The following is a 20,883-nucleotide window of genomic DNA, read 5'->3' as shown; positions in this document are numbered from 1 at the left end:
AGGTTTCCAGTATCATTACATGCTAAAGAAAAAAGAAACTCCAGTTCCCTTACTAAACCTCTTCAACATAGTGAGTGAGCAAGAGGGAAGAACAGCAGGCTGAACCAACCAGAATCCATCAGCTGGTTAGGACAGCACCAGTAATACCTCCTGGCTGTATACTTGGGAAAGACACATAGGTGTTTCTGTAGTCTACTTATGCAGAAACCTCAGAAACTCTTACTTCTCTTCCCTAAGGGAGATTCAAGACATTTGAGGTTTAACAGCTGCAACAAACAGTCTCCTCTTACAAGAGAAAATATTCAGGAACAAGATAACAAGAGACACAGTTACTGAAACAGGATGAAAACACGGAAAAAGCCTCTGGGGTCTAAGCACTGCCCTAATGACTGCAGACTGCTACTCAGAAAATCTGAATTCAAGTATACAGCTCTCATCACCACTTGCAGATCAAATAGGAATGGCAAGATGCAAGTCCTGCTGCCTGCAAGAGAGATAATCTAAGCCACCATTTGTGAGCAACCTGCTAGTGTTGCCACAGCCCCTGCAAACACACAGAAATAAAAATCTGCAATTGCCCTTGATCGTGCATTCATTCCCCCGTAGATTACTGTGCTGAACCCAGACATCACTACTTTTCTGTCTGGGGGAGTTGAGGGCACAGTCTTTATTACACTTGAAATGGCAAGGGAATATATTCTGTATTCAAATTTGATTGCAGACATGGGAGATGGGGTAAAAAAATGGTTAGAAGGGAAATGATGCCAGTTATGCGTCTTTAAAATAGTTTTAAGAACAGTATTTTACTTATTTCACAGCCAAGAGGTACAGCAATTCTACAAAGCCAACTCAAAATTAGCAGATACATTTTCCCTGTACACTGGAAAAGAATGTGCATGCTAAACCCATTATATAGACAGTGAAGTGTCATCAGAGCAAAGAAGGTAAAAATAGCGAAGTTATCTGTAAGATGACTAAGCAAATGGATTTTCAAAAATATGCTTTCAAATACGACACCCTTTTCTTAGAGCTGCATACATCCGTTTAGCTTTGTTAATTTCTCAATTCTTTCTTTTGATAATTTATTTTTGGCCTCCTGCTAACATACTTCCCCAGAAGCCTCACTTCACCCTACCCACACTCAAAGACTCGCATCCACATACGGAGAATGATTTAGAAACTGATGCTGATCACCCCAGTAACTAGAGAGAACCTCTACCAACATACCATACATACATTTCTTTCACATCCGTCCATCCACTGGAAAACCAGACTCCTGCTGTCTCCCACCCTCATTTCTACCCCTTCCTCATCACCCCCACCTATCTCAGGGGTCTTCATGGCTCCACTGGCATCTTCCAGGAATGATGAACCCTCCCTTCTCATGCAACCCTTGCTTCCATTATTTTTGCAGGCGAGAAATGGCCCACCTCTTTTCCAGGCCACCGCCAGTGGCCGGAGGAGGAGGCTAGATGTTGCCACCTCAGGGACCACAGTGGTTAGAAGAAATGAGTGCAGCAAAGCCCAGGTACTGCTCCTGCAGCTGGGGTGGGAGCCACATCCCTCAGTACCTCTCCCTCCCGCATGTGCTGCCAGCGGCCAGGCTTAGAGGCTGCTGGCCTCAGCTACGGCCACGCTCCTCTGTGCATCTCCCTCTCTTCCACCAACACCCAGATGTCTCCGTAAAGAAAATTACCCTCTCCTCAGATTACATCTCCTTAGGGACTTAGTTGGCCTTAGTTGTGTGTTGGCCACACAGCTACAATCGCTGGTAATCGACATTTCCGAGGTAACAGCTGTAGTTGGTACCTGGCCAAGCCTCCCAAGTCACCCCTCTGCCATGCCAAAACTCTGCGTATGGCTCCCCTCTGGCTCCTTCTCACGGGGGGATGGGTTCCTGCCAGCACCCCAAAGAGCCAGCTCCCACCGTCTGCCCTGACCCCTGCCAGGAAGCCAGCCCTCCTCCTCCAGGAGTCGAACACAAAGCCCTGGGCTGTCCTTCCCAGAAAGTGGGTTTCCAAGGCTCAAACCCATTACAGCAAGATCATTAGGATGCTTTTAGTAACGTATCCCAGTGGATCTGCTAAAGCAGCTATTAGGTATTTGACACAAAGCAAATTCTCATTCACACTCAACCCTCTCATCCCTACATCCTCCCCCAAAACGAGCCAGTCAAAAGACAGGGACAGACTGAACTACACAGCTTTGTGATCCAGATGAGAGCACCAGCCCAGCATGGGCAGGCCTCTAAGAAGAGGTGACAGACCTCTCCGAGACCGACCCCTCATCCATCCTAATGCCACCCCACACAGCTCAGGGTGGTCTCAAATGGCCTCCCCCCCTCTGCCAGGAGGAAACCAACCTCCTTCCCACCACACATTCGCTCACACCTTCTCCCCTGCAAAGTCTGGGAAAAAAAAAAAAAGTCAGCCCAAACACCAGGGGCAGGCACAAATCCAAAAACCCACTGCAGTAAGTGCTGCCCTTTCTTTACGTAGTGGTCTCAGGGCAGCAAAGGTCCCCCCACGGCAGCCAAGCTCCCTGGGAGCACCCAAGCCAAAGCAAACCGACGGCAGACTCGTGTGCATAGCTACTGGCAGTCTTCATCCTTCACTTTTGCAAAGTTATTCCATTTAAAAGATAAATGGGATGATCTCTCATGACTTGCCCCATAAAGACAGAGGAAACTACAGTGGAAACAAGTTTTTAGCCTCACCTCTCCCACCTTCAGCAGCAGAAGTAGGTGTACTTTCAAGCACATCATGGGAGAGCTTTCGCTATGGAGGGGAAAGGGGTTAAGCTGCTGCTGCAGAGGGATCCTGTAGCCACAAGTGGAAAATTCAAGAGGAGTGGATGAGGTGTAAAAGCAGCAGAAACATGGAAAGAACAGAACAAAACTAGGCATCTCAGGCAAGACTTAAAACACATGTGAGAATGCAGACAGGGTCCATCTATAATGACAATGGCAGTACAGGAGAGTCCACCTCTGAACATCTAGGCAAGGGGAAGGAGGTGGGAGAAAGAGCCATGTGAGATGGGAAAAAGGAAGGTGTTCTGATATCTACATATGAAGGAGCAGGAAGATTTACACCCACCTTGCAAGCCTTCAGACTCTGAACAACCTCTGCCCCTCTGCAGCACTGGCATCTGAGGCTGAACTCTGATCCCTGCTCACAAGCAGGGCACCTGAAGCTGATCTTGTTCAAGTCTGTCTTATTTACAGCAGCAAGGAGCGAGTGCTTGGCGACTTAAGGCATTTGGCAGCTGCACACTCTGGATTAGATTTAACTGCCGACTAGCTCATGGCATGGGACTGATTAGACTTAATGGCTCCTTACATGCCAGTGACCCATAGATTAACTGTGCTGCTGTAACACCGATGGCTGGAATGAATCTCAGCAGCTCCAAGTTACAGTCACGTGGGCTATGCCCCACAAGCGTGACGGAGTGGCAAGGAGATGCTGGTCCCATTCATGTAGGATAAGGGAGAGAGCTTGTGCAGGTAAGTAACACCACAGAGCTCAAAGTAAAAATCTATCTTCTTCTTTACCTAATACCAAGAGTGAAATCAATCAGGGCATAACAATCTCTTCCATTATATGCTCCCACCATGTATAAGAAAAAAGCAGCCTGCTTGCTTAATGAGAGCAAGCAAAACCTCAGCCCTAACACTGCACTTTTCCTCAAAAAAGAAAAAAAAAAAATCCCATGACACCTTTTAAGCTCTACTTTAAGGAGCTGAGAGCAGACAGGGCGACTTGCCTACAATTATATCACAAGTCAGAAGCAAGCACTGGAATTTGCATGCTGTGACTCCTGCTGTAGGTGCTGGATAACACTGCAGGCATAAAGGTCAAACCCTTCAGCAGGAGCTCTTAAGACATTGTCTGCAGGCCACAAGCAGTCAGCAGAAAGCTGGCAAATGGCACAATGCCAGCCCAGTTTCTCTCGGTATCCACGTCCTTCATTGCAAAGCGCCTTAGCACCTGGCAGGGCGGTTAAGCAATCATCCCCTGCAAGATGGAGCAAACATCCCTCTTCCATAACGGGATTAGCAGCAGAGTAGGAAGATGGGGTATGGGAACCTCTAGGAGAGGAAAGCAAAGCTTGACAGCATATTCAGGAGGTGGAGGAAGCTGAGGATCAGGGATTATATGAGAAGGGAGGGAGCAGAAAGCACTGAGCCAGGGAGATGAAATGATATGGTGAGAGGGGGCAGAGTACTTTGAAAGCACACCGGAGATAAACGCATTCAGATAATTGCTTAGAAAGGAATAAATATTAGTAAGTACTATAATTACCCTGAACACTTTATAAAGCTGTAAGAAGAAACATGACTAGAAGGGCTGGCACACATGCTCATTGGGAGCTCCTATTTCAAGCTAGCAAGGAGGAACCAACAAGGCCTGACACCCAGGTTGGTAATTTCAGCCTGGCAGCCAGCCACAGCTCTTTAGTTAGATCCTAGGTACTGGGTAACTTGAGTTAATAAGTGCCAGATTCCTGCAGTACAGTTTTCCAGAGTAAAGAGCTTCTGGATGACTTCTGGCAACAAGCACCTGCCTTCTCCTGTGGGTCTTACTCAAGGTGCTGCTCCACTTTCAGAGAGATTTGGAGGAACCTGGGCGGATTCTTGTGTCCCTGGTGATGATGCTGAATGGAGACAGAAAGATTCATCCAAGAAGTCAAAATCTCAATTTATCTAAGCAATCAAATCTTGATACCTATGCTGTAATGAGAGATCAGAGCCCTTCTTTCCCTGATAGGCAAACAAAACCATTTTTGCTTTTTTGGTGCTCAGCATCCCATCTTCAAGCCTCCATTTCTCTAAAGGCTTCAGAAAGCACCCATTCCACACAGCAGCCTGGTCAGTGCAAGCACCTCTCAAACACACAACAGACATTTAGCACTACCAAGTCCACAGAAAAATGCATCCACCTCACCCTGTGCTCCCAGATCCCTTTAACAAGCTTATCAACTTCCATAGAAAGCCCAAAAGCCATAAGTGTGCCTCGGGCAGAGAGATCAGTGATGCAGCAGGGGGTGGGGGGCAACAGCCACCAGGAAAGTACACAAAAAAAAAAATCCCCCAAAAAACCAAGATGCATTACGCATTCCCTGCTATTCCCCTGTAACCACGACGACTCCAGAGGCGAATTGCACGTGTTGGGAAGCATGTTGGGAAGCAAAGCTATCTGCTTCTGTGCACGGAGTAGGGAACACCAGGCAAACGACACCGACTCCAGACTCGTGCCACTAGTTAAAACAAAACAGAACTTAGCAGTGACACAACAGCTGTACATCAAAATCATCTCCAACCATGTGAGACCCTGAGGAGCTGCTTTGCAAGGGTCAGAAAAACAAAACCCAGAACACCAAACCAAACAACCAGTATTAGCGTAACGCTCGAGGGTGCTAACAGCTGCACAGCTGCTCCGTGTGCTGCTCTGCGTCAAAGGCTCGGGATCCCGATGGTTTCTGCTATCCCGATGGGGCCAACTTTGGTGCCAGAAACTGCACAGGAACCTCCTTATTCCTGCACTTCAGCAGCAGCCCTTCCTAACTGGTAAAGTCTTATGGCTGCCAAGATCAGAAGAGACAGGAGAAGTGCTACATGACTTTTCAAGGCCCAAATGGAATCAATAGCTTGGTAGGAAAGGAGAAGACAGCTAAGAGGGGTGGTAAGTACACTGCTCAGGAACAAGAGAACAAATACAGATAGATCCTGACTATCTCCGTTTCTTTTGTACTTCGGAGTCTTTGACGCTTTAAGAGCTATGGGTGTGGTGGAAGGCCCAGCATTTGGAAAGACCCGTCCTCCAGAGCCTGTTCCTCATCCTTCTTATCAGCTGGGTTCTTCACCTTCCTTCTCCTTCTAATGCTTTCCCTTGGCTCATCTTTTCCCCACTCCTCTACTTAGGTGGGCCACCTCTTCCTTCCCTGTGGACCACAGCCCAACAAGAGCAGGAAAAGGACCTGAAACACCAAGAAACCACCAGCACCAGAGTAAAATCAGAAAGAAGGAGCCATAGGACAGTACAGGCAGTGGCTTCAGCCACAAACTGCAGATTAAACACTACCAGGGCAGACAGAGCAGGCAGCCTCTGTCAGGAGCTAGTAACAGTTAAGAGAGTGGCTGTGGTGACGCACTGGACTCACCTCACCTGTACGGCAGGGCTGAGCAACTGGCCACACGCCCCGAATCCATGGCACTGAGACCCTGGTGCATGAACAGCAAACTGGGGTAACCCTGCCAAATGAATTCACCGTGCCCTCCAGCCACCTGCCTCCACAGCACCCCCCCTTCCCTTGGGCCTCCATAAACATCTGCAGGACCATGTGAAAAACTGCTCTACTTTCAAGTCAGACAAGGCCCCCAATACCTCTGTGTATTTACTGGTTCTGCCAGGTTAGTTTTCAGACCAAGCAAGTCCCTCCAACTGGTTCCTCATGTGAACGCCCTGGCCTGCACCCTCCCCTCCCCACGCTGGGCAGGAACCAGCCTGGAACAACTCCTTTAAGGAGCAGGCCTGGTTTTTAGCATTTGTGCAAGTACTGTGCAGCAACAGTACAAGTCCGGGGTGTCAAAGCCTCTCCCTTTTCAAGAAAAGCTTCCCATCACTTAGCCAAGATGGTCTGGTTTTGTGCTCATGTTCAGCTACTTATTGAAATGTGACTTTAGCAGCCACTAGAAAGGCAAGATTTCCTATTGTCTCATTGCCATTTGCTAATTAAACCTCCTAATGACAAAAAGCTTAATAACATACGTTGCTCAAAACGTTCTTAGTACACTGATGGAGACAGGGTGAGCAACAGGTTAGAGCTGGAAATGTCATATATGCACGCAGACATCCTAGTCCCACCGAAGGCAGCTGCAGACCCAATTTTTTTTGCCTTGCAATTTGATCAAACCCCACTTTGTCAGGAAAGGCTCCATTTTAGCCTTGCCATAGCTGATAAGAAACAGATGCTAAACATCTCCTAACATTTAACCAGAGAACTATTCCTTAAGAGGATTTTATATGACTAGGAAAGAGATGCCAATATAAAAATGGAGTCGAAACCAATTTAGCAGGTTATCATTAAGGAGTATTTAGCAACTTAAAAAGCCAGAGGCAAATCACAATACTGCGGTTTTCCAGACACTGGCTGGAGGGCCTAAACATCCTTGATACCAGTAGACAAGTCAAATCACGAGCAGAGGAACCCTAGCAACAAGAAGAAAACCCAATTGTGCTTGAAAAGCTTCCTCCTTCCTTTCAAGAAATCCTCCTGGTGCTGTAAGTTTCTGGGCAGGGTCTGCAGATTGCTAACTATCAGACAGCAAGGAGCACACTTTCAGGTTATAGCATTCTGATTTGTCTCAGTCGAACCAACTAAAACACCTCTGGCTTCATACTAGACTGTATAACCTTTAGGCCAATGTCTAAATCCATGACTGATTTTGTAGAAAGAAGCCAAGAGACCAAAAAGAAGAACTTTAAAAGAAAATTTAAAAAAAACCCCAACCAAACAACAGTTTTCTGGTCCAAAAAAATCCAGTGGGCCTCCCAACACAGAAGTGATGCTTTCCCTACGACCCTCTCTCTCCTGCCCCCCTCCCTGTGGTCTGCAGCACTGTTTATTCCGCCTTTCACTTTATATAATGGGTCCAGTAAACGTGTTCCAAGTACACATTCGATTTACAATAAAAACTGCTTTAATAAAGACATCTAACTTGACAGAAGGTCAACTAAAAGACGACAATTCGCATAAACCAAAACCTCCTGTGTAAATAAACAGGATTTGCAGGAGCCTCAGGATGTCAGGCAGTCTGGCCAAGACTGCAGGGAGGGAGTGTCCCCATGAAGAATTACATTTGGGGACCCGCAAGAGTGGAGCCTGCCAGCCCGGCACCAACGGCCGCGGCAGCCTCCCACCACACTCGGGAAACCCAGAGAGCCGGCTGAACCACATGCAGAAATGAGGCAATAGCCAGGGCCATCTGCAAAGCCCCAGTCCAACACGGTCCCCAAAAGCAGCAGAGCCTCAGTCCACCCTGGCACACTGAGGATGGGTTCAGGTCTGGCACCACACACTGCAGTGATCTAGAGGCAGCAAATACAGGGGTGAGGGCGGCACAATCGGCTTGCAAAACGAAGCTCACGGTGGAGGACTTCGGGCAGACACAGATGGAGAAAGCACGATCTTGGCCACTGTTGCTAACAATGCATCGAGGAGCAGATGAGGTGCCAGAAACATTCCTGGGCCACTAGCTTTGGTAAACAAAAACAACCCCAAACCCCGTGTGTGCAAACACCCACTCTGCCGTTTCCTCCGTCTGTTCCCCTCCAGCCAAGCAGCCTTCAGCTCTATCACATCTAGGCTTGTGCGTCAGGCACTGAGCCCCTCAACCCCTGCGCCCCGGCAGGCAGCACAAGAGCAGGAGAGTGCCCTAGCAGAACACCTGAGCTGCCGCTGCTGCCCAGCCAGCACCCCTGTCTCTTTGGGAGACAGGCCTTTAAGATCATCCCTCCTTTCTCCAAGAGTCACCCCTGCATCATTATTTCATTCCAACATGCCATTTACAAGTGAGCCGCAGTTTCAAGACCTACTTGCAGGCTCTACTCCCCTCTAGGAATCGCAAATAAATCACCAATTACTATGCATGAATAGAGAGAGGAAGAGGGTAATGAGTCTATGTACATATATACATATGCAATGTTTGAACACAAAGAGCTGTAAATTGCATTCACAGGTGGTATTCTGGAGACTGCAGGAGACTCAAAAGCAGAACTATTCATAAACCAGTCACTGACACGAATGAATTCAGCATTCCCCAGAAGCCTATTGTGTTTCCTATATATTACACTATAAATATGAGGAGTATCAGACTTTGCATCCCTGCAAAAAAGAAAGTAAATCTTGCAACTACACATAGGATTAGCACTGGCTGGCACAAGTATTAATGGTCTCATCGCTGCATGAGGATTATTTACAGCACTTGCTCTATTTTCCCATTTTGTACTTGCTGTGATGAAGTGCCACTTGTTTAAAGAACCCTGTAACAAACACTGCAGCAAGAGGGGAAAAAACAGCAGAGATCTACAAATGTTACACCCACATGCCAGATGTGGATTTTCAAACCCTAGTTTTGCTGTTACTTGGATTCTGGTAGCTAGTTAATGCTTGATATATTATATTAAATCATCCACTGGCTCTTTCCATAACCACAATTCCTTCTTCAGCGGTTCTAATGAGTTTGCAAAAGGACAAGGAAAAACTGAGTTTTATGTCTTTTTCTGCATACTCAACCCACAGTCGCTTATCCACATATTCTAGCATTAGCATTACTTGTTTGGAAAGCAACAGTCCTTTTCCAGACAGTCAGAGATTTATGTTACAAAATATGGCCTTTTACTCCAGCTTCTTCCCCACTAAGTCAAATGACATCTCAGTTCCACAAACAGCAACCTAAAACACTTTGTGCAACTCGAGGCTTTGAGGCACAATCACGCATCCCTGGTTTTGTTAAAACCAGCTGCTGGGCAAATGCAGATCAACTGCCTAAAGAAACCCAGGTAAAAAACACCAAAAGAAAACTAACTCCAAGCATGCACACAGCATGCTTCCTACCACTAAAAACAGCCTCACGTTTAACCCAAGGAGGCCAGCACAACGTTTTCAAACTCGGTATGTCCATGGGATATGGGGACCACTGAAAAGCAACCGATTCTCCAAGTGACAGAAGACACCTCGCAGCTCATCCCCCGGGGGAGGGCAAAGGCACGTTAAGAGCCAGTTTTAGGTCAAACCCAGAAAGCGAATTCCTGCAAGCAGAGAGTCAGGGTGGCCTTGGCAGCCGGCCAGGCGCCGGGTTAAACCCGACGCGGGGTGTACAGTGCGGGTCCCACTTCTGTACCGCCGCGGGAAGCCTTTGGCAAGACGATGCCCTCTGCTGCTACGCCGTCGCATCAGCCGGGCGCGCTTCGGAGCGGTGCGCAGGCAACCGACCGCTCGCTTGCTCGCTCCATATTAGGAAGACTTAATCCAGAATGGTGTTATTGTTCTTCAACAGGAGAGATTGAGTGTGCGAAGCCGAGGCAGCAAGCGATTGCCGTTCGTCTACACCCATCTTGCGGGCTACGACAGGCTGCCTGGACTCGCGGAGCAAAGTCACCCTGGATAAACTTAGCTTTAAGACGGCTTTTTCAGGGAACCCAAGGAAGAAAGCTACTGGTTAAGGGAAGTTTGAACCTTCTCCAAAACCATTTCAAAGAGTCACCTCTCTTTCCCTTTTCTAAAGACAGACAGAGAGCATGAAAAACCACACACACACGCAAATTAGAGACATGGAAGCACGACTGCAATTCAAGTAAAGATGTTGCTTCCAAATTGGCAGAGCAGGTATGTGGCAATTCTCAAGACAGTAAAATTGCCAGCCTTGCTGCTTCTGCCCTCAGTAGCATTAATGCCAGCAGAAAATCTTACCAGTGAAAAGGCAAATCAAAACAACTCCAAGGTTGCTCTGTATGTACACAGGCTGAAAGCAGCGTGAGGGTGCTGTACTGTATTTTCCACAAACACTCCTATCGACTCATCAGTACTAAGCCAGGCACGCGGGCTGCCGCAAAAAACGTAACAGGCATTTTAATTGTCTTGTATTCTGCTTTTCCCAAATTTGTAGGAAGGGACCTTGCATTGCCTCAGCGTCTCTCGCCCAGCAGTGGGGTCCCAAAGGACTTCATCGGACGGCGTGCAGCCATCCCCTGGGCAGGCACTTGCAGGATGGGACAGAAACACACGTTTAACGGTTCACAGGGTACAAACCGCAGGCAGAAAGAGAAGGGACTACCGGAGGAGTTGGGAGAGCGAGCACAAAGCAATCAAATCGCGTTTTAACAACAGCGGGGACTGCCATCCCTCTACATTTCAACGGACTCCTCGAGAGCCACGAAGAGGACTTTGTGTTTCTGCTGCCCACCTCACCCCAGGCGTTCCCTCTGCCTTCGCTGGGCCAGCTCGACACCGACCCCTCGTCACCCCCGACCCTCCCGGCTCCCCTCCGAGCCGCCCCCCGAGCCCAGCGCCGCGCAGCCCCCACCCGCCTTCCCGAGTTGCTCCCGGGGCCCGGGGCGGAGGAGGTGCCCGGCCCTCGGCTCCCACGGCCCGGCAGCCGGCTCCGGCGGCGGGGATGGCCACCGGGCTACCGCAGGTGGAGGTGAAACCCTGGTTTATTTCATAGATATATATATTTATTTATTTCCCCCCTTCCAACCGCAGGCACAGCGCGGACAGTGACAACTCCTGGGGGAAGGCGCCGGGTATTTTCGGCAGCGAGTGACCCTCCCGGAAGCCCTGCCAAGGAGGGCACCCGCCGGGGTCCCGCCCGCTCCCGCCCCGCCCGGGGGACCCCCGTCCCGTCCCGTCCCGCCGGCCACCGGCACTTACCGAGGAGGAGCAGGGAGGCCAGCTGCGGCCGCAGGGTCCGCATGGCTGCCGGGGCGCGGGGCGGCGGCCGCCCTTACCTCCCGCCGCGGGGGGCCGCGGGGCGCCGGCTCCCGGGGCAGGCGTCGCGCCGGGCCCGGCGGCACAAAGGGAAGGCGGCGGGGCCGGCACGGGGAGGCGCCAAGGCAGGCGGGGGCATCGCCCCCGCAGCGGGGCGGCCGCCGCGCCTCCCCTCCCCTCCCCTTCCCTCCCCTCCCTCCCTCCGCGCCGCTCCGCGCCGGCGGCTGCTGGCCGAGAGGCAGGAGGAAAGGGAGCAACCGTCTGGTCCAAGGCGCGGAAAAAAAAAGAAAGAAAAAAGAAAAAATACAGGGAAGGGGTGGGGGGGGTACGAAGCAACAACAAAAAGACCCCACCCCAAAAAGTTATAAAAAATGAGCGGGGCGCCGCGCCCCCCGGCTTAGCCCCGGTCCGGCCCGCCGCCCTCACCTGCCCGCCCGCCCGGCGCTGCCGCCGCTGCCGCCGCCGCGGGGTGCCCGGCGCTTCCTCCGCGCCGCCAAACCCCTCCCCCGGCCCGCCCCGGCCCGCCCCGCCGCCGCCCCGCTCCGCTCCCCCCGGTGGTGGTGGCGGCGAGCGGCCCCCGGCCGGCGGGCAGGGCGCGCTGCGCGGCCGCGGAGCCGGGGCCGGGCCGGGGGTGCCGCCGGCGTGCGGGTGCTGCCAGGACGGGGCTCGGGTTGGGGGGGCGCGGCGGAGCGCGGCCTGTGGGGGGTTGTGGAGTGGGGCTGCGAGGCCGAGGGTCGTGAAAGAGCGCAGGGATCAAGCGGGTTCCTTTGTTTTAAGGGCAAAAGAGAGTCCCCGGGCGCTTCTCGGAAACGCGGCTTCTCGGGAAATGGCGCAAACGCTCCCTTTTGTTCCCATGCGAACCAGAAATCACAGCCGGGCTGTCCGAGTTTCGACCAAGTCGTGACCGTCCCGTGGCGATGCGCTGTGCCGAGACCCGCCCCCGGGCTGGGCGAGTGCCGGGTCGCCAGGTGTGAGCCCTCCCGGTGCGCGGGCGCTGCGCGCTCGGGGCGCTGATGCGCTCGGGGCGCTGCCCGGGCCGTCAGCGCTGGCGCAGCGGGTCAGCGGCGGGAACGCATCAAAAGTGCGTCCGGGAGACACCGAAACGCACAACTACGGCAACGCGGGGGACGGGGCTTTACGCTGTTTGTGAGTAAAAGATGGCCCCTCTCAAGGGTGCAGATGTTCAAACGTCCTTGCAAACAAAACCCCCGGTTGCTTGTTTGCTCACAAAAGTAAAAGAGGCCGGGAGTGACAGCAAGAGCAGAGTGAGGTGCCCTCCTAGTGCTCCAATCCTGCAAGGACCCTTTGCAGGAAGACCCTTCTGCCTACGCACAAAGTCCCCGATCGAGTCTTGGTGATGCAAATGCAGGAACCCAACCCTTCTGTGCCACAGAAAGGCAGGAACCAGCACAATCCCAAGCCGTCTAGTAAGAGGTGCGAGTCCGCAGAAGCTGTACCCAGCAGAAGTCAGAAGCTGTCCGTATTGCCATATGGACTCGCTTCCCAACGTGGCTGCCATGGCAAGATGCGTTGGTAACCAGCTTCTAGTGACCCAGCAAATTCTGTTTCTGCAGGCTAATAATGTTAAGCTGTGCCATTTTCAGAGTGGGAGTTTAATTTGCAGCTTTGTCATGCTCTCTGAACGGAGGAGCCAAGGAACAGAATAACCAGAGACGTGTGGGAGAGAAAGGGTTAGCATTGTATTTGCACTGAAAATGAAACTCACGCTTTGGCCCTTAAGCTTTAATTACATCAAGACTGCCTTCAAGTGAGACTTGGAAAAGGAACAGAGGTGATGATAAGAGTTGATAGAAAATACCAGTCTATTTGCCTTTTCTCTTAGGTGATTTCAGGGCTGAGACGTCACCCAGTGTAATATCGCTTGGCTTGCTCAATATTTTTCACGTGAAGTCTCCTATTATAACTCCTCACGGACAAGCCCAGGAGTATTTAGAACAAGCACTGTGGAGCTACTTTGAAGTAAACTTCCAGAATCTTTACATGGATGCGGGATAAAGATAGTTTAATGCTTCAAAAGATGTCTAACTACAGAAATAAATAATAGCAACAGGAAAAAAAAATTAAGAAATACAAGGCACAGACAGGAAAACGCATTTTTTTTTCAGGCCAAACTCAATAAAAAGGAAGCATTAAAGCTTGGTGATACAAGAAAGCTTTTCTAGATAGCAAGGGATATAGACCACGGACACACTACATTTCTATATGGGTAAATTATTCCCATCTCCAGCTGAAGAGACAGGGAAGAAAACACTGGCATGATTCAGGTGAGCTCCCGGCACAGGTCAGGGGCAAGCCAGGAGCAGACCCCTGGTTTCTTGGCTCTGAATACATTGCTTTTGCCAGTGGAGCCTGTCGCAAGATAATTCAAGATGAATTTGGGTGCATTCTTGCTATTTCCAGGCACTGTGTGACTTTACAGCGTACGAGCCTAAAAAGAGCATAAAAATGCCCTGCAAAAATGTTATCAGAGATTCGCTAAACATTCACATCCTCTTCTCAGAGCTCTTGCAGAGTATTGCATTAATGCATAGTAACAATAAAAATATAAAAAGACCATGGAAATGACATTATAGCATTATAAGATTAATCCAATTCCAGTCAAATTAGATTATAATAAGAACTGTGTGTGCTAAAGACTATTAATGGGAACCTGTGTTTCAAAAGCTTCATCACCTTTGCGCGTGTTCTCCTACCTGACCCCAATAATAAAAATAGCTTGGCGTTCACGAGAGCGCCCTTCTTCAGAGAACTTGAAAAACACTCTCTGGTCTTTTGAGGAAAACATTGGCCTCGCTCCTGCATCAGTGGGGAAACTGAGGCTTGGGCAGGGTGGCTTTCTCAAACCTAGAGAGGCAGCCAGCCTTCCCTCGGGCTTAGCTCTGGTGCTTTGAGCTCCCGTGGTGGGGCTCTGACTCCCTGTGGACGTCTGTCCGTCCGCGTGGTTTATTCACGCGGCTGCATGGGAACAAACGCCACAGTCACCTCAAAGACAAAACCATTTCAAGCACAAGGTTACTGTGAAGCAGCTCTCCAAGACGACAGATCTGGGCTGCCTTGTACTCGCAGCACAACTGAGTCATTCAGGAGCGCCGTCCTCAGCAGCAGCCAGATCATTTTGGTCGGGCCATGCGGTTGCTCTTTGGCAGCGGGATCGCTGTAATAGCTGGAGGCAGACGGGCGTGACTCAAGTGATGCCGATGATATACACATTAGGTCGCAACCCACACCACTGTCTTTCTTGTTGCTCGGTCACTGCCAGCAGTCTGCTCGGGCTTGCTTCCCCATCACTCGCCTCAGCAAGCAGGGGGAGAGGCCGGACAACGGGAGCTCGCGCATGGGGCGAAGGGAAAACGATCCTGCGTGCTGCCGTTTGCTGAGCTGCTCCGTGCTCATACCAAGTCACAGGCGCTTCCCATCAACACTGCCTTTCCTAGCAGGAGAAGCACAATCGAGGGGTGCCTGAAGCCCAGGCGAGAGGCGAGACTGGGCGGCTGCTGTGTGGCCGAGGGCCATCAGGGTATACCTCTCCCAAACTGTTGTAATACAACAGCTGTGACCGAGAGCTGCAGCCTTTGCCCCAGGGAAGCAAAGTGACATCAACATCCAGATTCCGAATAAACCACTCGCCCCCGATGTGCACAGGCTTCCCGTGACCCCACACAGATGAAGAGTGAAGTTAGACTATTGTCTGGCCCTCGGAGAAAAGAGGTTTGGCAGAAATGCAACATATGTACGTTACAATATAAGAATGCTGGTCCTCCTTCAGGACAAAACACTGCACACCCTCAAGTACTGGACCCAGTGGGTGTTTACCCCACTCCTCTGGTCAGCAGGCAGGGGAGGGAACAAGGCACAAGACAGATTTTTTGAGCAGGCAGTAACCTGTGTGGCTAATGGTAACAGAGTATAGCAAAAAGGGGACTGGGCTCAACCAAGCAAGGCAGGCCCCTGTCTTGTTTGCTGCAAGGCAGGAGACTCCTGACTCCTCCACAAATCAGGGGGGGTGATTTCCTTCCTGTACGGGAGGAAAAGAGATACAGGGGAAAAAGAGGAGGGGGAGATTTAACTGCAGTTGCAGGAGTGACTCCCTCCCTGAGGGCAGTGACTCCAGCCAGAGCTGGAGAACAGTTTAAAAGGCTGTATCGCTCGGACAGAGGGATGTGCATCCGCATCCCCCTCCTCTCAGAGGCCACCTGAGCGTTTCAAATCGAGCAATCAGAATCAAACCATCCAGAAACAGAAAGCACTTTTAAAAAAAAATTGTCCCATGTGATTTGCCCAAGATCACGAAACACAATCTGCAGAACTCAGGGTCCTCTGGCTGCTCCAAGCCTGAAGATGCGTTTGGGGGAAGGTCACAATCAGGTCAAAGCACCTCTGCCACATTGTGAAAGGGAGGGGAGACACGCCTAGGGCTCCGGGCTGAAGCGAGGAGAAATGGCCAGAGCCATTTAGTTTGACCGAAACATTGCCTAAAACATTTTCTCCAGACCTTATTTACACTGCAAAGTTTTGAACATCAGTTTTCACCCAGAGGAAAAAGAAGATATTTATATTTAATGGCCAACATTTAAGCTCCTTTAAAATGAGCTGAGAAGTTGCAGTTGGAACAGAGAGAAAATCCTAACTACCCTGGCATAAAGCAGCAGTGCTGCCATTGCAGGGAAGCTGGCACCTGTAACTAGACTGAGGTTTTGGGTCTACCTCAGCCTAGATTGCACCCTAGGACCAGTATGCCATGGATGGCACCAAGGCAGTTCCCAGGTAGCCCTGTGGATGAGAAGGAATTCCCAGTTGTGTGCCCTGGACAGAGGGATGAGGAGAGGGAGAAGGAGGGAGAAAAAAATAAAACAAAACCCTGTGTAAAGATAGATCAACACATTTCCAGATTTTCAGGACATCTGTCAGCAAGCCCCAGAGTGTATGGCAGCTAATCCCTTTGCAGATTTTCTTTTAACTGTTGCTTGACAGAAGAGTATGCCAATTTTTTTCATAAACGTCCCCATGTCTGAAGTTGCGCTCCGCCTGAGGTTATGATCTATCTGTGAGGAAAAACATTACACTACTGGCTTGGGAAATGACATTAGGGAAACATCTCACTGAGAAACATGCAGCAGCTTCAAGCTTTGGACTATGTGCAGAGCAAAAGATATTCCCTGAAGATGGAGAAGGCCAGAGGCGAGGTGGCTGCCTGACTAGATATCCGCAGTGCTCCCACCTTCTCTGACACCCCTGCCAGCTCGCTCCCAGGCTGGGCAAAGCCAGTGCAGGGAAGAGGGCTGGTGCTGCAGGGCTGAGCTGATGGTCAGCTCTGGCTTCAAACCCCTGCTAGAGAGCTGCAGAAGTCCTCCCACATGTCCCCTCCAGACACAGCTGGAGCAGCAATGCAACTTGGTGTGCATTTCAGGATCTGCGAGAGCAAAAGAATAATGCAAAGCTTCATTTGTTCCTGATTTAATTCTCAGAGGCAAGTCTCCCTGCTGTGTTTTCATAGAACCATAGAATACCAGGTTGGAGGGGACCTCAAGGATCATCTGGTTCAACATTTCTTGGCAAAAGCACGGTCTAGACAAGATGGCCCAGCACCCTGTCCAGCTGAATCTTAGAAGTGTCCAGTGTTGGGGAATCCACTACCTCCCTGGGAAGATTATTCCAGTGGCTGATTGTCCTCACCATGAAAAAATTTCCTCTTGTGTCCAGTTGGAATCTCCCTAGAAGTAACTTGTACCCACTGTGTTCTGCAGAGCTCAGCTGTTGCACCATTCATCTGCTAAGGGCAGGCAGAAAGCAGTCCATAAGATTATTCTTCTATACTGCAGCAGTAAAATGTCTTGGTCCTGACATGGGCACACACACATTACAGGGGCAGAGAGCCGTTTGGTACCAAGAGGACTGGGCTCATTAAGCATGGATGACACAGGCAAGGCCCCAGGTACTCCTTGACAAGCTGCTGTAGGCTCTGCTCTGTGGCCAGCCATATCTGCAGCTGCTTCTGGGACCTTCCAAGCTTCTGTAGGCTCTGTCTGAAGTACACACAGGAATGCACACATTGTTTTTCTGCTTTCTAATCCTACCTACCACAATCAAGCTCAAGTCCCAGTTTTGTGATGTTTTTCCAGTTAATTCAGACCTCCCCACCCTTTGAGCATGTGCCGGAATAAGGCAAGTGAGTAAAAGGTTGACTCCAAGCCTGAAGATTACTGACAGAGCAGCAGTTTGTCTTTGTTTTCTTTCCCCCCAGGAAGAAAAGTGACATAGAAAAATGGTCAAATGGACATTTCCATTATCAACTTTATTCAATAGCAACCAGCAAAAAAAAATGGGTGTTTCAGTAGTAAAAAAAAAAAAAAAAAATCACCTTTGACAAATACAGTTTTGGCCTCCCATCCCACAAGACTTTCAGCTCCTGGTTGCACTTCACATTTTTCCACAGAATTATTTTGAGGAAAGAAAATCTATTTCCTGGACCGATCTAACAATGTGAGACTCTTTGGGTGTGTCTGAATTCTTTCTAAAGAGTCCTGGGCAACTGTACAAAAAAAAAGGCAATCTTTCAGCTGCTGTCATTTATCTTAAAACATTTCTTTCATCTAGTGAGCTGTGATAAGCTCTTTGATTGTTACTCTGGAAGAAATATGTAATCGTTAGGTTTCAGAGTCCACACCTTCATTTCTGTGATTGAAGCCAATTCATACCTCTCTCAATATTAACCTGACAACAAGATAGCAGCTGATATTGGAAGATAGCAGCAATTTCTGCTTGCATTTTGTTGTGGGCGTTGGTCACCTTTATGTAATAACCAAATGATTTGGGACTAGGAGGGAGAAGTCTAGGACACCATGCCCTTACTCCCAGAATTGTTTTGCATTTTACATTTCAGAATCATTATATAAACCCTAAAATATTCATGACAGCAGGAATGAAAGCCCAGAAGTCTCACCTTCCACTGAGCTTCCTGAATGTTAAATTACAAAACTTGCTCCCCCATTCATCCCCTCCACAAGCGTTCTCTTTCTCCCTCAGCATTTCATCTCCCACTCCAAGGAGCACACCTCCATGGGGTCACCGTTCCTAAACGCAGCAGGCTTTGCTACGTTGCTTCCAACCCAAACTGAAAGCACACAGCACAGGAAGCCAGCTACCTGACTGCAACACAAGCAGGCGGCAAATGGCTTCTCTACTACACTGCAAATGACTCATCACCTCCAACTTTTCAGTTCCCAGAGTCTCCCAAGGGAGGCAACAGGTTTTGTGCATTAGCACTGCAGCCAGGTATTTTAAATAAGTGCACTGGCAGAGCAAACTGCCCCTTCTCCTTGTGATGAGCTATAGGTAGGAGCTTGCCCAAGCATCCCTGCACTGCCCTTACAACAATAGAGCAGGCAGGCCTGCAGATGGAAAAGCAAACTTATACCCCCAGAACAAAATGGAGCCAAAAGTCCCTTCTGGAGGACCAGGAATACCTCTCTCCTCCTCTTTACTGTCACCCCCATAAATTCTGTGCAAATGAGAAACCGTGTTGGGGAGAAAGCTACTAGTTTCAGTACGGAACAGGGTGACCTTGGTTCACTGCTTTCTGTCTTGCCCACCTGACAATATCTTGCAGCCCCAGAGGCATCATGCCTGGGGGACGTGAAGGGGCCATCCTGCTCCGCGGCTTCCTCAGCCCTCTTGGCTGAGCCTGCTCCTCTGCCACATGGGTGACGTGATATTTGCTGCTCAAGAATAAGGAAAAACTAACTTCTGAAAGCTTGTTGGCTGTCATCCCCCACCTGCACCCTGTCACTTCTTCATAGAGGCCCTGGCCATGGGGAGGAGGGAGCGCAGGCAGCCTTCTGCTGCTGCCCTTGCCACGCTCTGCCTCCTGCCCCAGCAGCGTCTGCATCACTGGAGATGAGGTGGGCGTGGGTGAAGCTGGGAGAAGAGGCAACAGGTTTGCAGGATGCTTATTGCCAGGCTGATTTGCTGTCCTCAGCAATTTGCTGCCTGAAAGCAATTGCTGTGACTAAAGCTGGCCCTGATAGACCTGGTTACCAAATCTTAGGGATATTATCTTACTCCCACTTTACCCTGATGGAAAAGACAGCTCAAGGGACAGACAGGAGAGAACTGAGGTCAGGGTTCCCCTGAGGCAGGACCTGGTTGTGGCCCCCTGACAAACACCCAAGGGATGTCGACTTTGGCTATCCAAATCAACCTGGCCAGCCAGCACGGACAGGTTTTTGTCTGCAGCTCTGGAGCCGTCCAGATCATCCCGTCCATGTGGAAATGTGATTTAGAGCAGGGCTGCAAACCGAAAATCTGAAACATTTCTCCAGTAAAACATATGCCAGATTCCTTTGCTAACCTCCCTTGACAGATAAGCTGTAGCAGAGACTTCTTCCCCAGGGCAGAAGGGGAACCGTCAGTTGCCCTAAAAAGGCTTCTGGCTCCAGCCAGTGGAGTTCACCAGCTGCTTTTCAAGAAGAGCCGTTTGCTCTGCTTTGTTTTCTTTCAAGTACTGTTTGAATTCCTCTGCAGACACACATTTCAAGCCGGAGCTAACACTGCAACAACGGGCAGCCGAAGCTGAGGAAGGAGTGTCATCTGCTGTCTGTCTGCCAGCGCCAGCCCCCAGCCCAGGGGGGACAACAGAAATGCAGTAGCCGGCCCCAGCAGCAGGGAGGAGGTCTGCCCAGTACCTGTGCTCTAACCTTGGCTTTCCTCTGACTTGCTTTAGGATAACCAGCTAGCTACTGCACCCCTCTTTGCCTTGGTTTCCAACCCAGCAGGAAAAAGTAACGTTCAGTACAGTGTTTCATGAATTTTCTGGCAAGCACCCCTGCCAGAAGAGGAAGAGCTGCCAGTACCTGAACATGCACTTGGACAACATGGACGCAGAGACAAACCTCAGCTCAGAGGTCCTGACAAAGCCAAGAAAGACCCAATTTGATATCGTCATACTCCTGAGACAAAAAACAATCAGAAAAAATACCCAAAGCACTCTGGTAGAAATACAGCAAAATGGGATTTTTGCAAGTGTATTACAGACCAGTGACAGTGCCCGAGAAGGAGCAAGGCAGGAGTTTTGCAACCTGGTTAAAAGCTAGCTCCACTTTCACCTCAGCAGACAAATGCAACGGCATTATAATGCAAGCATGGTGTCATTGTGTTATTTCACAACTCGCACAGATGGATGGTCCTTCACATTCATAAGAGGAAGCTTTCCTCTACCATCAGTACATGAGTTGCCCTGTTTCCGGGGAATGGGGTGATTTTGGAAGCTGTCATAGCCCCTAGGAGCAACAGGCGTGGACTGGGGCCCCCATGCAGGCAGGGCGGAGAAGGGAAGAGGAAATGCTCTGATTCACAGTTACCGATTGGTAGAGCAAAGCA

General features: G+C 50.1%; 1 protein-coding gene across 2 annotated transcripts in view; it reads right to left on the bottom strand.

Annotated features, from left to right (window-relative positions):
• Window positions 1–11,518, bottom strand: part of IGSF3 (immunoglobulin superfamily member 3) — a 98,003-nt gene extending 86,485 nt beyond the window's left edge. For both annotated transcript variants that reach the window (XM_074812952.1, XM_074812960.1), the window contains exon 1: window positions 11,431–11,518. In XM_074812952.1, the coding sequence (XP_074669053.1) occupies window positions 11,431–11,473 (43 nt within the window). In that variant the 5' untranslated portion in view covers window positions 11,474–11,518. The remainder of the gene's footprint in view (window positions 1–11,430) is intronic.
• Window positions 11,519–20,883: the final 9,365 nt, after the last annotated feature.

The sequence above is a fragment of the Strix aluco genome, chromosome 2 (assembly GCF_031877795.1).
Source record: "Strix aluco isolate bStrAlu1 chromosome 2, bStrAlu1.hap1, whole genome shotgun sequence".
Lineage (NCBI taxonomy): Eukaryota > Metazoa > Chordata > Aves > Strigiformes > Strigidae > Strix > Strix aluco.
Note: the sequence above shows the minus strand (reverse complement) of the source record. Positions and strands in the feature narration are given on the sequence as shown.